Consider the following 18,594-nt stretch of genomic DNA (forward strand, 5'->3'; position numbering starts at 1 on the left):
TTTGCTTTCATTAACAACTCAGTATTGTATTTACAAAGGGGTTCATATTTGTTGTTTGTAAGGCTGTAATTCTTTATGGAAGCAGATTGCCTCATTTTTCTTCTATGGACCAGCTGATGGATTTGAACCACTGACCTTTTGATTAGCAGCCAAGTGCCTTAACCACTACACCAGTAGAGCTCCTTTTGTTAATTATAGCATTTATAAAAGCAAAATAGAATAATTTAATACTTATATACTTCAAAATTATTTAAGTATTTGGTAATTTTGTAGAGAGAGAAAACTCAGTCTGTGAAAATGAAATTAAAAGTTTTATTCAGAAATTGTACATCTGGATGTAGGAAAGCATCAGCCGATATAGATGAGAACTGATGACGTCCACTTGCAAGTTCTGGCTGAAAGCTAAAATTTTTAGGTAAAGGTAGATAGCATCTGTGCAACAAAGAAATTATAATACAGTGTTTTGATTGGTTAGTCATTGGTTGAGGTCTCAGAGAGGATGGGTTCGGTGGGGGAAAGACACTTATATAAAATAATTGGTAGAGAAAATCAAATGATCTATTTCAGAAAAGGATTATGGAACTTTTGCCTCTTACTCAAATAGTTTTCAGGTGGAATCATAACACATTACTGATGTAGGTTTACACAGCTTTACCCAGTATCTCAGAAGTAGGTAAAAACTCCTCTTTGTGTCAGGATCTCATTTCTCTGACACAACTTGTTAAACAAAACTTTTAAGGAGTCTGAGAAACTTTAGATACGGTTGGCTCCAAACCCTTACAAGTATTTATCTTTATCACATCTTTGTCACACAGAAATATTTCTTTGGCCCATATTATATAAAAGATGCCTGTGTCAAGATTCTCTTCCTTTGAGTGGATTTCCTTTACATCCTGGCTTGACTATACAGATTACTATTTAGTTATATGGCTTTTACTAATTAACACAGCCAGCTAACAGGAGCTTGTAGAGGGAAATTGACTTTTCAGCTGAACAAATAGATTTCCAGGCTGGCGGATCCATAGAAACAGTTTAATTCAGCAAGAACTGAGTGAAATTCAATCATTCAGCTTTGGTTAAAGGCCTTATGAATTTCTGATTTAGAGTAATAATCCATGTTGGTTTGTTCTTAGTACCACTCATGAATTGGATAAGAGGTCATGATAAAATGCTTTTATCAGATTGGTGAAGGCATGATACTTCTTTTTTCTGCCCTGGTCCATGATCAGGGTAATACTAAACAAGTCACTGTATACTTACTTTCCTCTCATAAACTATATTTGTATAGGGAGTCAGATAATTCTATTTTGCATCAATGTTATATTTAGGTTAGAGGAGTGACTGACAGAAATCAATTTCTTCAATTGATGAATCAAATTACAGAGGAGGAATTGGAAATGAAATGGATGATTTTACCTAACATCAACAACAACAGTGATAGTTGTAAACTTAGAAAGCAGAATGAAAAAGATTTTGCAATATCATTTGCCCTCAATGTTCAGGAGACTAATTATTCATCATAAATATCCACAGTCAAACAAACCAAAAAAGCCAAACTCACTGCTGTCAAGTTGGATCCAACTCATAACCACCCCTCTTTGGGTTTCTGAGGCGGTATCACCACAGAAGTAGATTGCCCAACCTTCCTCCCAAGGAGTGGCTGGTGGGGGGTTGAACTGCCAGCCTTCTGGTTAGCAGTCAAGTGCCTTAGGCACTACGCCACCCTGAACAATCAGTCCTTGAATTTTGGTTTTTAGCAAGATTACAGAATTCCAGAACCTCTCACTAATACTTAAATATGGAAGCCTATAATTCTTGGTATATATAAACTCATTCTAAGAAAAATCAGAAGTACTTAAAGTAAGACGTCTTTGAAAACCAAACTCACTGCCCTAGAGTTGATCCAACTCATAGCGACCCCTCCTTGGGTTTCCGAGGCAGTATCATTACGGAAGTAGATTGCCCAACTTTTCTTCCATAATAATCTCACATATACTTCCTAAACATACTATTACGGGAAGAAGTAATTGTGTACTTTGATAATATAGAAATATGTGAGTGGAAATTTATGATAAAAGGAAGGTTTCTTATTATTATAGCCCACTATTTCACAAATATAGGAGCTCTGGTAGCATAGTGCCTAAGGCATTTGACTGCTAACCAGAAAGCTGGCAGTTCAAACTCACCAACCACTCCTCGGATGGAAGATGGGGCAATCTACTTCCATAGTGATACTGCTTCAGAAACCCAAGGAGGAGTTGCTATGAGTTGGGGTCTGACTCTATGGCACATAACAACAACAACAACATTTCACACATAAGGAGCCTTGGTGGCACAATGGTTAAGCACTTGGCTGCTAACTGAAAGATCTGAACCCACTCAAAGGCTCTGAGGTAGAAAGACCTGGAGACCTACTTCCATAAGGATTAGAGCCAAGAAAAATCTGTGAGGAAATTCTACTCTGTGATGTTGGAGGCTATGAGTAGGAATGGACCCAGCAGCACACAAAAACAACAACAATGTATGAGCCATATTTTTGTAACATGCATGGAAGAAATGGAGCTATGTCTATTGACAGAAAATAATTAATATATTTTAATTTAGGCCTGAATTGAAAATGTCATGATAAAATTAAAATACATGCTAGTTTAAACATATTTTACATATCTATCTGTAACTAATACTTTACTTATTTTACCTTCAGCTGTTATTCCAAGTATGACTTTTGATAGATAATATAGAAAATAGCTAACAATAATTGATAAATTTACTAATAATTATTTCTTCCCTTTGTCAACATTAGTAATAATTTGCAATTATCCATACTTGCTTTATTTTTCCCAGAAATAGAGCAACACCTATGCCTGAGGACACTGCACAAAATTACTTGACATTTAACATAATTTCATAGGATAATAAACCATTTTGCTCCTGTCTTCTTGTTTCCTTTAGATATTACATAAAAAGAAAACAGACTGATTTAGATGAATTCTTACTTCTAAGTCAAAATGACAAGAAGAAATGTTGGCAAACAGAACATTTATATGAATTCATTCTCATATTGTTTGCATCTTCCATGTGCTACTTTTATTCTTTGAACTCTGCCTCACTTGATTAAGTCTTTAATATCAGTGAACGGACATTGCAAGCTTCATATTGCTATTACTTTCCTAATTACATTAGGATGTGATATGCTCACTATTTTATGAGTGCACTTACCCTACGGCCACAATTCTTATGTATTTCAGGATGTTCAATACACAGACATTGATTACATGGAAAGGCAATTAGATTTCACAATTGATGATGAATTCCGTGAACTTCCTGCGTTTGTTGACAAAATAAGAGGAGAAGGAATGAGATACATTATTATCCTGGTCAGTGTTTGTATTTTATATTTTCTGTCTACTTATTTTGGTTTGATTATGATTTCTGTCCAAGAATGAGAGAAAACTGGCATTTTAAAATGTAAATTATGTAACTCTATATTCTACACCAAAATCTAAAACTATTTTTCCTTGAACACATTCTTTTAACATGGGCTGCCACAGGCTGTCTTTGTACTTTAGATATATGCTTAGAAATCTAAGACAAAAGATGGTGAATCAAAGGCAAGATGTTCTCTAGTTATCATTCAAGCTGCCTGAAGACCAGACTCAATGTATAAATGATATCACAAAGTACTGGTGGGTTTTTACTACTATACCATTCTCCCATGGTTCTCTGACATTGCTTCTGATGCTTGCCATGTTTTAAAATTTTCCTTCAAATTAGTACTGTAATGGAGACACTATTTTATCAATAACTTATAGGAACCCAGTTAGGCAAGAAGAAACCTCACAGAAATAAAAGCAAAAGTAACAACCCTAAGAATCTTGCTTGCGTGAGATATAACTGATGTATTTTCATTAGTCCTTAGAATTTCCTTCCATAAGAAACTAGAAAAAAATCTAATTAGAACATTGATTTTCATGCAATTTGTGAGTCTATGTGAGAGTATAGTATTCTGAAATTTAATAATGGAAAATCATGATGTTTCATGATGGCTACTCTGGTGGCTATGTTTTTATTTCATATTTACGTGGTTTCAATTTCAATTTTAGGATCCAGCAATTTCTGGAAATGAAACAAAGTCATACCCTGCATTTGAAAGAGGGCAGGAGAAAGATGTCTTTGTCAAATGGCCTAACACCAATGATATTTGTTGGGCAAAGGTACTAAATTCATGCCTTGAAGATTTTATGATAAATAAGTATAGAAATGTCATTTTATTGATTGTTTCTTTTTACTTAAAATATTGTTAACAAACTACATTCGGAGAGAAATATTTTAAAAAGAATGTAATGAATAAGTAGTTAATAGATAAAATAACGTATACTATTTGAGCTCAATCTAAACAATTAGAAGCAAAGAAAAGATTAAAGCAAGTTATATGTCCAAAAACTACCTGTTGTTGCTGTTGTTATGTGGCGTTGAGTCAGACCCGACTCAAACCCCTCCTTGGGTTTCTGAGGCCGTATCACTACGGAAGTAGATTGCCCCATCTTCCTTCCGAGGAGTGGCTGGTTTACATTTTATTATATTTCTTGATACCTTTTTTGTGTACTATTATAAAGCCACCAGTATTAATATGGCTATACATTTTTATTTTTTATAAGAAAAATTTAAATGGTTGCATTTCTCTTAAAATCTCTTTAGTAAAAGTAATTGTTTTTAATTAGCTATTGCTGACTTGAACAAGGAATATAATTTCCTATATTTCTTATAAAGAATAGTATTCAGAACTGCAAATAAAAATATATTAAAGAAAATATTCTAATTTTATTTTCATAAAAACTTTTGAGGAAAAATATTAGTGGTCCTAACTAGAATAATAAAAAAAATCTCATGAAAGAAAATGTAATTACATACAATGTGGAATCTTTGGAACTTAGATCAAAAATTGCAAACTAGTAATAAGAGTAATAAAAATAAAATATGATTTGTAAACTAATAATAATGTATGAATGTTAATTTCTTCATTTTGATGATTGTACTATGAATGTGTAAGATGTTAACATTAGGGAAAACTGGGTAAAGTGCATACACAAACTCTAGGTACAATTTTCATAGCTTTTTTCTAAGTTTAAGAATATTTAAAAATAAAATTAAATTAAAGAAGCACTATGGGGAAATTTGGGAGCTCGAGTGGCGTAGTGCCTAAGGCATTTGACTGCTAACCAGAAGACTGGCAGTTCACCCACCAGCCACTCCTCTGAAGGAAGGTTGGGAAATCTACTTAGAGATACTGCTTCGGAAACACAAGGAGGGGTTTCTATGAATCTGAACCGACTCCCCAGCAGTGAGTTTGATTTTTTTTGGTTTATATGTCTTGACATGACCTCATCTAAATCAGATCGTTAAGTACTTTCAAAGAAATTGATCTGTTCATTTTAGTTTTTAATCTTGAGCAATTGTAAAAACAGTTTTAATATGCTACTTTAAATTTAGCATTTTCTTTTTATTCTACTCGTCTAGACATTTTGGTTACATGCATTATTTTCAAAACAACCACATAGCATAAAAGTTGGGATTTTTTTTTTTCTTTGTCTTGCTTTAAATTAGCATATCAAAGAATACACTAATATGTGAAATAGAATAGTTTGTAAAGGATACACATACCAAATTAACATTCTGAGAAAAAAAATAAAATAATGAAAAGGATTATTGAATTGGGGATCTTGAATCTATAATATGCCTCAAAATCACTACCGTAATTCGTTAACATGACAGTCATGTCATGTTGTTGTTGTTGTTGTTAAGTGCCGTTGAGTCGTTTATGACTCATAGCGACCCCATGCACAGCAGAACGAAACACTGCCCTATCCCATGCCAACCCCAAAATCCCTGCTATACTTGAGCTCATCATTGCAGCCACCATATCAGTCCACCTCGTTGAAGGCCTCCCCCTCTTTCGTCAACCCTCCACCCTACCAAGCATGACATCCTTCTCCAGGGAATGGTCCCTCCTTACAACATGACCAAAATAGGTAAGATGAAGTCTGGCCATTCTTGCTTCCAAGGAGCATTCTGGATGCACTTCCTCCAGGACAGATCTGTTAGTTTTTTAGCAGTCCATGGTACTTTCAGCATTCTTCGCCAGCACCACAACTCAAAAGTATCAACTCTTCTTCGGTCTTCCTTATTCATTGTCCTGCTCTCACATGCATACAAGGCAATTGGAAATATCATGGCTTGTGTCAGGCACACCTTAGTCCTCAAGGAGATATCCTTGCTCCTCAGCACTTGAAACAGTTCCTTTGCAGTTGACTTTCCCAATGCTACACGTCGTCTAATGTCCTGACTGCTCCTTCTGTTGGCATCGATTGTAGAACCAAGCAACATGAATTCCTTGACAACCTCAATCTTCTCTCCATTTATTGTGATGCTGCTCATTGGTCCAGTTGTGAGGATTTTTGTTTTGTTTCTATTGAGACGTAATCCATACTGCAGACTGTATTCTTCAACCTTCATCAGTAGGTGCCTTAAGTCATCCTCACTTTCAGCAAGCAAAGTTGTATCGTCTGCATATCTCAGGTTGTTAATGATTCTTCCTCCAATCCTGATACCACGTTGTTCTTCATACAGTCCAGCTTCTGGGATTATTTGCTCAGCATATAGATTGAATAAGTGTGGAGAAAGGATACAACCCTGACTCACTCCCTTCTTGATTTTAAACCATGTAGTGTCCCCTTGTTCTGTTTGAACGACAGCCTCCTGGTCAATGTACAGATTCCTCATGAGTACAATCAAGTGCTCGGGAATTCCCATTCTTCTCAATGTTATCCATAATTTGTCATGATCCACACAATCAAATGCCTTTGCATAGTCAATAAAACACAAATAAACATCTTTCTGGTGTTCTTTGCCTTGAGCCAAGATCCATCTGACAACAGCTATGATATCCCTTGTTCCATGTCCTCTTCTGAATCTGGCTTGAACCTCTGGAAGTTCTCTATCAATATACTGCTGCAAACGCTTCTGAATTATCTTCAGTAAGATCTTACTTGCGTGCGATATTAATGATACTGTTCTGTAATTTCCATATTCTGTGGGATCACCTTTCTTTGGAATGGGCATAAATATGGATCTCTTCCAGTCAGTTGGCCAGGTAGCTGTCTTCCAAATCTCCTGGCATAACTGAGTGAGTGCCTCCAATGGGGCATCCGTTGGTTGAAATATCTCAATCGGTATGCCATCAATTCCCGGAGCTTTGTTCTTCGCCACTTCTTTCATTGCAGCTTTGACTTCTTCCTTCATTACCATTGGTTCTAGATCATATGCCACTTCCTGAAATGGATGAAGATCGATCAGTTCTTTTTGGTACAGTGACTCTGTGTATTCCTGCCATCTTCTCTTGATGTTTCCTGCATCATTCAATATTTTGCCCATAGAATCTCTCAAGATTGCAACTCGAGGCTTAACTTTTTTCTTCAGTTCTTTCAGTTTGAGAAATGCTGAGCGTGTTCTTCCTTTTTGGTTTTCAGACTCCAGGTCTTTGCACATTTCATTATAGTAATTGGCTTTGTCTACTCGAGCTGCTCTTTGAAATCTTCTGTTCAGCTCTTTTACCTTTTCATTTCTTCCATTTGCTTTAGCGATTCTCCACTCAAGGGCAAGGTTCAGAGTCTCTTCTGTCATCCACTTTGGTCTTCTCTTCTTTTGTTGTCTTTTTAGTGATCTCTTGCTTTCTTTATGGATAATGTTCTTGATATCTTCCCATAATTCATCTGGCTTTCGGTCATTGGTGTTCAATGCATCAAATCTATTCTTTAGATGATCTCTAAATTCAGGAGGGATATTTTCAAGATCATACTTTGGCTCTCATGGACTTGTATTAATTGTCTTTAACTTCAAGTTGAATTTGCATATGAGCAGATCATGGTCTGTCATACTAAATTTAATTTGATCTCTTTTCCCATTTCTTCCCTGTAGGTTTGGCCAGACTTGCCTAATATTACAATAGATGAAAGTCTAACTGAAGATGAAGCTGTTAATGTAAGTTTTACATTGATTAACTATATAACAGAAATAAATTTGACAGTTGGATTTAATCATTTTGACTAATAATTCAATTTGACTAAAACTTTCCTTAAAAAAATAGGCGGCTTATTTTCCAGTACCCTTTATCAGAAAATATTTAGGTCGAATTTACCCAATTTTTCCTTAACATCAAATTTTGTCAGTTATTCTCTTAAGCAATTTAATATTTTTATCCCATTTGATCCAAGAAACTTATTTTAATTATATCAAATAATCATCATTAAATAAAAGAAGAAATGTATGTTCAGAGAGATTATATAATCTGCTATATGATACATGGCTAATGCAGTGTATTAATTCAATATGTGAGTCTCATAAATGAAAAATTAGAAGATTATTCTTATGTTAATATAACCAAATAATTTTTACAGTATAGTAAAAGGAATACTGAAACATATTGTTTGGGAAAAAGTCAGAGTTTTATCTTGATTTGAGTTCCACACACTACTCATGAGAAGTGGTAGTGGAACTGCAGGGGAATATATGGTCTCTCCAAATAGATGTTGCAAGCAGCCTCAATATGCTATGGCTTGTTTAGAATCCTCTGGAATCCTCTTCACCATAGGTACAAGGGATTTACAATCAGATTACCTGATAAACTCTCTGGATAAAACCAACGATTTCCTTAAAGGGATAAAAACTGTCACCTAAGAGAATAAAGTAAACAAATGAATACATGGAAATCCTGGAAAGAACAGAAAAAAGTGAAAGCTTAAACAAAGTCTAGTATTGTCTTTGTTATTAGTTCTCTGTCTAGGGGAGATCCTAAGGATACTGGTGGCACAGTGGCTAAGGCATTTGACTGCTAACCAGAAGGTTAGCAGTTCAAACCCACCAGCCACTTGCAGAAGGAAAATGGGGCAATCTACTTCTGTAAAGGTTTACCACCTTGGAAACCCAATGGGGGTCACCATTAGTCAGAATCAACTCAACGGCAGTGAGTTTGGTTTGGTTTAGGGAGATCGTAGCATAGAAAATCATTGTTCAGTGTAACTCCAGCAGCCCTTCTTTCCTTACGAATAATTATTCAGCAAGATGATAAAATTAAGTCTCTTTCCAATCTAAAACTACTCATGATTCATAAATTTTGTTAATCTCTATTTTCCCTCTTCTCTCTCTTTTCTTTATTCATATCATATCTTGTTCACAAAGAAGACTGTTCTAAAAGTCATAGGCTGCATAGTCTTAAAATCTAAGGGAAAGCTGTTAGGTGATGCCATAGGTTTAGGCATTGCCATTTGAGCAGTTGCACAAGGTTATTCTTATGATCTTATACAAAGGAGTTTCCATACATAGATTGGCAAGAAGAGAATTTATTTCGTAGGGAGAGAAGTGTTAAAACACCTTTTCTCTGCTTGGTTGGTGGGGTTAGTTGTGAGAAAGGAAAACAGTTCATGAAGACAATAAAAACAAAAAAGCCAAATCTGATGCCATTGAGTTGATGCCAACTCATAGCAGCAACCCAAAAGTACAGAGTGGAACTGTCCCATTGGATATCCAAGGTTGTCAATCTTTATGGAAGCATGCTGCCTCATCTTTCTTCCATGGAACATCTGGTGGGTTCGAACTGCCAACCTTGCAGTTAGCAGCTGAGCACAAGTAGGGCTCCGGTGGAGATGGTAGGGTTTTTTCTCAGTTCGCTGAGTAGACACACTTTGATCAGAGAAGCAGGCTATAAACTACAAGCTTACCCCTCTTCCCTGCCTCCAATAGCCCAAAAGGTAAGTAAGCCTGCAATGTAGGATTCTGCCAATACAGAAATACAGAGACAAAGCCTCTCTATTACTCTGCAAAACACCTGTGTGCTTTGAAATTGTTTTTTTGTTATCGTCCACAGGTTACACTATTCTTGCTCCATCTATGTCTGTGTCTTCTCTTGTCCAAAGAAACTGGGTGGCTGAAGAAAAATCACATAAATCCCTGCCTTCATAATCACTAGTGACTAATTTAGGAATCTGACCAGATAATTTTCTAATAAAGATACATATGACCTCTCATACTATTTTTGACATGTGGGACTGAATTTTGCTTTCACAGGCTTCCAGAGCTCACGTAGCTTTCCCAGATTTCTTCCGGAATTCCACAGCGGAGTGGTGGGCAACAGAAATTACAGATTTCTACAATACCAAGATGAAGTTTGATGGCTTGTGGATTGTAAGTAAGCTCTAACAAATATATCTTTTTAGTCAGCTATTGTGTAGTGATTATGTAAAACCCTTAGTAAACCATGATGATGTCACCAAACTATTCTTTGGGAAAATTAGCTCATACTTTTGTTTTCCTACTACTTTCTCATGCAAAAATAGAGTTGGAACAATTCAATTAATCTATATAGATGTTTTTCCTGGACATTTCTAACTTGACCAAGGAACTGAAAAACCTTTTTCTAGCTACTAATAAATGCCTATGAACATTTATTTTATTTCCATTCAATATACGGGTAAAACTCACAATGTTCAGTCTTTTGTGTAAGAAAACATAATCTCTTACAAATTTAGCAAAGAAATATGTCAAGCAATCTCCATCTTCCTTATGAAACTTTAAAGTATTGGCTGTAAGATTCTTGATTAAATAATTTAAAAATGTCATAAAAAAACCACATTTCTCACAATGAAGTATTTAATATAGAATATTTTATATAAAATATTTCTAGATATTAGAAGTGGTTTATTTAATTTGTTGATGTTTAAACATGAACCCTGAGTGGTGCAAATGCTTCTAGACAGGCTGCTAAAAGAAAAGTTCACTCTGAACTCATTCAGCAACTGTAAGGGGTACAGGCTTGCAGTTTGCTTTTCAAAGATTACAGGCCAATAAACTTAATGGAGCAGTTCTACTCTGTAACACATGGGGTTGCCATGAGTCAGGGTCAGCTAACAACAACATGGGTGGGAGCTCTGGTGGTGTAGTGCCTAAGTCACTTGACTGCTAACTAGAAGGCTGGTGGCTCAAACCCACTAGCCACTCTTTGGAAGGAAGACTGAGCAATCTACTTCCGTAAAGATACCTCCTCAGAAACCCAAATAGGGGTTTCTATGAGTTGGACCCGACTCCATGGCAGTGAGTTTGAGTTTAACCACAACATACATGTGTTTTTTAATTGAAGAAGTCCCACTGAAGTCTCCTATGTACAAGCCTTGAAGATATAAAGTTGAGTAATACACAGATTTTTAAATTATTGGTATATATAGATCTGTTTGATGTACAAGGTTATGTACTTTAAACCAAAACCAATCCAAACTCACTGCTGTTGAGTCGCCTCTGAGAATGATATCTGGACCCAGAGAATTGAACATATTTCCATTCAGAAGCATTTACTTTTAATGGTAGCTAATACATATTTAAATACTGATCCCTTCATGTATGGCCATAGAAATCCTGAGGTGTGCTCATTAGAATTTTCTTTGAAATGTTCTATATTTGTAAATTGTAGCTTGTGGTTTTAATAAAAAGAAACACATTTTTCTTTTTAACACAAATAATTGATACCAGTCTCAGGGAAAGAGTCGAGGGGAAGGAGGGTGGTGGTGTGGCGGTAGTATAAGAAATGGTGCAATATTTTCTCAGATATAATTATTTTCTTTAAGTTTTTTTCATTGTTGGATAGGAAAAAAATTAATATTTAGAGAAAAAGATTACGATGATCAAAAAGTACATAAATTCTGTAACCAATCTAACAAAGAATATAAACCTTATACCATTGTAACTTCATTTTTATGTTTGGCAAACATGAAAACAACTCACTTTTATATGTAAAATTCACACTACAGAGAAAAGCAGGACATTTTATGTTTCACAAAAGGAAATGTGGATTATAAAGAAGTTAAAGAACACTCAACTAAATTCTTTAGTAATAAATGAGATTCTTCACATTTTTGGCTTTTAAAATAGTGAGTAAATGTACTGTCTGAATATACTGCTTTAATTTACTGGTTCTCTTAGTTTTTTTTTTTTCCCCATGATATATGTTCTGACCTTGTTTTATGCTTATATTTTCTTTTTCTCTTTTAAAGGATATGAATGAACCATCAAGTTTTGTCAATGGAACCACTACTAATCAGTGCAGAAATAAAGAGCTAAACTTCCCACCGTATTTCCCAGGTTATTGCTATGCCTTTTTACTGTTTTATTATTATTATATCTTCATTAGGTTATATATATCTAAGGAATAGGGGATAGTCTTCACATTCCTAACTTTTATTACTAACTCACAAACTTACCCTACACTCATTATCAATACTTTTTAACCCTGCTTTGAGAAAAACTGTCAAACACTTTATAGCTATATAAATTTTTAAATGTGTTTGAAAAGTGTAACTGGCTTTTTAAAAAATCTTCCCAGATCTGAAATTCTAAATACTCTTTAAGATTAAAAAAAACAAAAATTAAAACTTTTTAAGTTTTGGTTCTTCAAACTAAAATAAAGTGAAAGAACAGTGACAATACTTCTCTGCTAGTCACCAGTAAAGAAGCAAAAGGGTGCATCCTTCAGCACTCATGCTCACTCTCCCAGGTACTATGTAGACAGCAAACTTCATGGACTGCATTCATATCTAAGGTGATGGCAAAGTTTTTCAAAAAAGGCATCTGAATATTATAAAGTTTTCAAATTTTTAAATTTATTTTTGTTTGTTAGTAACATGTTTGTAACTGAATATAGTTATTTTTTCTAATATTTTTCACTAAGGGCAATGGCAGACTAGTTTTTTTTATTTATAATAATCACAGACGAAATGTACAGAAGGTAAAAAAATTAAGAATTATTTTAAAATAACTGTTACTGTCTTTGTTAAAGCAATATAGTGTTATGAACTACACATGCCAATGCAAAGGACTTTATGATGTATCAATATGGTTTTTTTTTATTAACTCCCCAGAACTCACAAAAAGAACTGATGGGTTACATTTCAGAACTATGTGTATGGAAACTGAGCATATTCTTAGTGATGGTTCATCAGTTTTGCATTATAATGTTCACAATCTATATGGATGGTCACAGATGAAACCTACTTATGAGTAAGTAATGTTCATGACTATCCCGTGGCTCCTTTTTATCCTTTAGATCTTAGATTTAATGTTATCTCCTTTATGAGTCTTTTCCTAATAATGTTATCTATCAGGTAGGCTTTTCCTTTCCAACTGTTCTCTATACTTATTCTTTCATAGCACTTAGAATAATTTTATTTATGTATTTGTGTCCTTATATCTACCTATTTTTATCTTCTATCTATATTTCACTATTGTCCTTAATTTATATCTCATACCATAAGGAATTCTGACCATACTTACTTTGCTCTTCTCAGTTTACCAAGCTCATAGTAAGATCAAAACCAAAAATCACTGCCATTGAGTCAAATCTGACTTATAGTGACTATATAGCACAGGGTAGAATTGTCCCATATGCTTCCAAAGGTGGAGCAGCTTATGAGTTCAAATTTTGTTAGCAGCCCAATGCTATCATCACAGTGCACAAGAGCTCCTTTCATAGTAGGACAACACATGGTAAATAGTGGGTGCTTGATTAACAATGTAGGTTGAGTGAATGAGTCTATAAATAAGTAAATGACATACAATTTGATATCTTTAAGACCTACTAGACACATGTAGGTATTGAGTAACTGGCTAATGTGACTTAGAAAAGAAATGTAAAATCCATTTAATGTTAAAAAATTAGTTTAAATGTATTTAGCACAATGTAGCTAGTAGCCACTGTATCAGACAGTGCAACAGCTCTAGATCACTGCAGTAATCACCTAGTGTCTTTTATTTAATGCTGACTTAACTGCTCCAGAATTCAGCCTAAGCATGTGGATTTTTAAAATTTCGCAGGGGGTTTTAATGAGCAGCTAGAGTGAAAACCACTGCTCTATCATATGACTGGAGTTGGTAAAAGAATGAAAAGCATTTTGAAATAAAGAAATATGGATACAATTCATCACTTAGTCAAGCATGTTTATATATTTCTATTATCAAATTCATACTCAATCTAGAATAAGTACTTAAAAAATGTTTAGTGAATTAATTAAGAAATTATTACATGAACATTTGATCACTGACTTGTTCAGTGAATCGAAAAGTAAGGAAACTTAAAATCACGCAGCACTACTAGGAAATTTTATTCTTAGCAGTGAACAAACTGGTTTTTGACAACAACCTTTTATTAGGAAAAAAAAATTACTTTCAATTTACTTCAGTGGAAGATAGTAGTGGTGCGATATTATCCTCAGCTAACCTCACCTTCACATAAAGCTATAAGATATTAAAAAGAACAAAAATGTACTGATGATCCCATTGGCAAAGCTATGCATGTTTTGAGATGAAAGTATATAGTTGAAGGGAAATGAAAAGAATTCTTTCCACAGAGCGTGTAAATTAAAATTCTGGAGTACATATTGAGCCTAGCATGGTTGCTGACACATTGTGGATGCTTAGTAAATTTAAATGAACCAATTATTATTCCACTAGAACTGTCAAAGCTTTGTAAATATATTCAAGAATGATTTGGGTAATTTTGTAAATATTTGATATATTAAAGTATTTAGGAATATTTAAGCTCAGTTTCCACACGTAAGTAAAATTAAGAAGAAGAAAACAGACTACTTCTCCATAGACTAACATTTGACGTAAGATCAAAACACCTTTATTTAACAGTTTAATTTTGTTCTTGTCCATATATTTTTAAAAAAGTTTCAGTTACATTTGATATTGGAGATAACCAGACTCATCATCTTTTAATATTGAGTTAAAGAAGCTGAATTTTCATGTTTTAATTTTTTCAGTTACATGGGTGGGGGGAGGGAATTAAGCACTCAGATATCTATAGAGATTGAATATATTTGTAATATGTTTACTTGTGGCCATCTATTTGATTCTGACTCTGGGTTATCTCAGGCATTGCATAGTCAAACTGAGATCCATGGGGTTATAGTCTTTATGGAAGCAGATCACCAGGCCTTTCTTCTGTGCCACCACTGGTTGGGTACTAGTTACCAATTTTTAGGATAATGTTGTTGTTGTTATGTGCTGTTGAGTCAGACCTAACTCATAGCGACCCCTCCTTGGGTTTTTGAGGAGGTATCTCCACTAAAGTAGATTGCCCAACCTTCCTTCCAAGGAGTGGCTGGTGGGTTTGAACAGCCAGCCTTCTGGTTAGCAGTCAAGTGCCTTAGGCACTATGCCACCAGAGCTCCTTTTAGGATATTAGCTGAGTACAAAATGATTTTGCTATCAGGGACCATAGCAAATATAAAAGATAGTAGAAACAAATTTCATTTTACATTCAAGCAAATGATAGAAGGTAAAGACTTTATTTTTTTGGGGGTGGGGAAGAATTTAAAACATAATTTTTCGCCTCAAGCATTTTTCTTTTTTAATAATTCATTTTCTGTCCTTCAAAACTAACACACATTTAATACTCAACTGTTTTCCACTTCTGTGTTTTTCATTCACCAGGAAACAAACAAACACGATTATAGAATAAGTGGATATAGAAACAGGGCATAAATAATCATCGTGAGAAACTGCCAATAGATTTAGAGAAGAAACCACGGATAACAATGAAAAATAGAAAATTCTCATACGTAAAGCCCAGGAATTTCCTTTCCACTTTTCAAATGTTCTCTTTCTATTATTTAAAATTCCTTATTTTGTGCAGGAAAAAAGTTTATATTTCAAATATAGGGAGAAATTTATTTCAAAATTTTTCTGAAATTGTGTGCCCAGATTTCACACAAGTATTCAAAGAATATATCACCATGCATTATATATTTTCATTTTCAACAAATATGGAAGGACTTTAAAGAATACTTCATATTTTTCCTTAGACACAATTCAGTGAAATCAAATCTTTGACTATCTTTGGTTGTTCAAATTGTGTTTATGGCATCATTTTAAAATAAAATCCTATATTTCTGTAATCATAATTTTGAATGGAGTGAAAAAAAATCAAGTGACATCATTTATTTTCTCAGATATTCTTATAGACTAGGCTCATTAGCAACTTGACAATTATGTTGCTCTTCTGCTTAATGTATATACCTGGAAATATAAAAGTTTCTTTTTGAGGTGAAGAATTGTGTGCTGTAGAAAGTGTCTTCTTTCATTTATTTTTTTTTTAAGGAAAAGACTGATATAGGTAAAAATTATCATGATACAACTCACCTTTACTCTAATTTGGAAATTTCCTTATTTACAATAATAATCCCAATTGTAACTTTCCATTAATTAGCTGTCCAGTCAGCTGAGCGGATTCTGAATACTTTGTGTATATGTTCTAATGTACATTGATACAGTTGACATCGATAAAGTTTTTTAACCTAAAAAAAATAAATGTTATTTAATCTATAAAACTGTTTCCACTATTTAGACTTTTACATTGTCTTCTTCCAAAAGGAATTTTCAGATTTAAGTTATTTATTATTAATTGAAAAATAATTAAAATGGTTCAACATACAAAATGCTTATTACCAAGTTCTAAAATTGAAACTAGTGTATTCCATTTTCCAATATGATGGTGAGTCTACTTGGATTCTGAAAAGGGCAAGTTAATATTGCTAATGGAAATATATAATACTATAGGTTTCACTTTCTGAAAAATAATTTCAGAAAATATCTTAAGTTTCTATAGAGGTTTTTACAATAAATATTGAGATAAGCAATATTTTAATAACTTCATTTGCTCAAAGTGTTATTGGTCAATATCTTAAAATAATTTAATACTACCCAGTTAGCTGATAGGAGGTCCTGGAGTATATGTAGCAACTGTTTGAGCAGTAATTAAAATAATAATTAAGAAACTTTAAAATATAATTTAAAAGTTTTCAATTTAATCTTATTTTACTTCATCCACATGGAAAATACATATATATGTATACTTTCCAAAAATATCATTTTTCCTTTTATAAGATTTTTTTCCCAGTAATTAAAACATATTGTTATAAAGTTTCTTAGATTTTAAAGAAAATGTTCATGTAGGCAACAATAAACACAAACAAGACGACCTCTGTACTACAATATTAAAATCCATAGTCAAAAAATACTCTTGTGGTTTCCCTAAAATTTGTATTAATTATACCAAACCATTTGTAAAGTTGGACGACTGTCAAATATTTAAAAGAAAATATTTATATAGAAGTGATTTAAGTTTAAATATTTAGTGGTTGCAAATGATTTCTGCAATAAGAAATAATCTATAATCTATGATAAGGATTACAGAGAAAATTCTTCTAACAAGAGATATTTGATTTTAACTTCATAGAGAACTATTGTTAAAAATAATTTATGCAGACTAATTCTAAATCAGAAATCTGAAAAGGCATATGTTCAATTACAAATGTAAAGCCTTGCTTTTTTTTTTTTTTAACGTTCAAGGGTCTTTACTGGAGGGTGGAAAATGTTTACATCTCTTAATAGACAAGGGAAGTGCAAAAAATCAATTCCAACATGAATGGGAGGGCAGGCTTCTTCTTTTCTTCTTCTTTTTTTTTTTCCAATTTTTTATGATTTGGGTGAAGGTTTATAATGCAAATTGGTTTTCCTTTCAACATTCCATACACATTCTGTTTTGTGACATTCACTGTACTCCCCACAATACAATGGCACTCTTCCACTTCCTCCCCACACCCACCACTTCCCTTCATTCTTCCTTTCCATCCCCTCCGCCTTCCTAACTCTATCCCTGGGCAAATGCTATTCTCTTGGTCTCAGATGTTTGATTGTCCTAATGAGTGCATACCTTACTGGTATCACTGTTCACCTTATAGGCCCATCCATTTGGCTGAAAGTTCAGTTTCTAGCCTGAAAGTTGTCTAAGGGCCATAATCTCATGGGTTTCATGGGTCTTCATCAGACTAGTAAGCCTGGTCTTTTTTTGTGATTTTAAGCTTTGTTTCACAATTTTCCCCACTCCATGCAGGAACTCCTATTGTGATTCATTTTCCATGGGTCAGCAATAGTAGCCTGGCACTACCAAGTTTTTCTGGTTTCAGAGTCGTGGAGGCTAGTGATCATATGGTCCATTAGCCCTTTGGATGAATTGTTTCCTTGCTCTTTTTATTTTCTTCACTGTACTTTGTTCCAGACTGGCATAGTTCCACCTTAGGTGGCTGCTCATTAATTTTTAAGAACCAAGTCACTCCTCATCAGAGAAGGATGTAGAACATTGTCTTTGTGGACTATGTTATGCCAACTGACCTTAATGTCACCTGAGACTATGGTCCTGAGCCTGCATGTCCAGTGCTCATTCTTTCAAGGTATTTGGTTATGACTAAGTTGTTTTCATACCTTTGTCCCCTGTATGTTGTACTGCATTCATGGATATATTTGCAGCACATATAAATACATAGGCAGAGATATTCTCTGCCAAATCTATATCTATTTGTGGGTGTAGTCTGGATCACGTCCCACCCCTATTCAGCTTAAATGTCTATATATCCACTTGTAGATTATTGTTATTATTGTTATTGCAGGGTTGTGTTTGTAATAGTATTTGCCTTTGTTTCCTTTAACTCCCTG

The 18,594-nt window shown here is 34.1% G+C and overlaps 1 protein-coding gene across 1 annotated transcript in view; it reads left to right on the top strand.

Moving 5' to 3' along the window:
* The window catches only part of SI (sucrase-isomaltase), a 147,613-nt gene that overhangs the window by 93,145 nt on the left and 35,874 nt on the right, over positions 1 to 18,594 (top strand). Inside the window, exons 30-35 of the mRNA XM_007948724.1 lie at positions 3,249 to 3,377; positions 4,104 to 4,214; positions 7,975 to 8,037; positions 10,120 to 10,236; positions 12,096 to 12,183; positions 12,960 to 13,098. Of these exons, the coding sequence (XP_007946915.1) occupies positions 3,249 to 3,377; positions 4,104 to 4,214; positions 7,975 to 8,037; positions 10,120 to 10,236; positions 12,096 to 12,183; positions 12,960 to 13,098 (647 nt within the window). The remainder of the gene's footprint in view (positions 1 to 3,248; positions 3,378 to 4,103; positions 4,215 to 7,974; positions 8,038 to 10,119; positions 10,237 to 12,095; positions 12,184 to 12,959; positions 13,099 to 18,594) is intronic.

This window comes from Orycteropus afer, unplaced genomic scaffold, assembly GCF_000298275.1.
Source record: "Orycteropus afer afer isolate SDZICR_OR568_19922 unplaced genomic scaffold, OryAfe1.0 scaffold00220, whole genome shotgun sequence".
In the NCBI taxonomy this organism is placed as follows: domain Eukaryota; kingdom Metazoa; phylum Chordata; class Mammalia; order Tubulidentata; family Orycteropodidae; genus Orycteropus; species Orycteropus afer.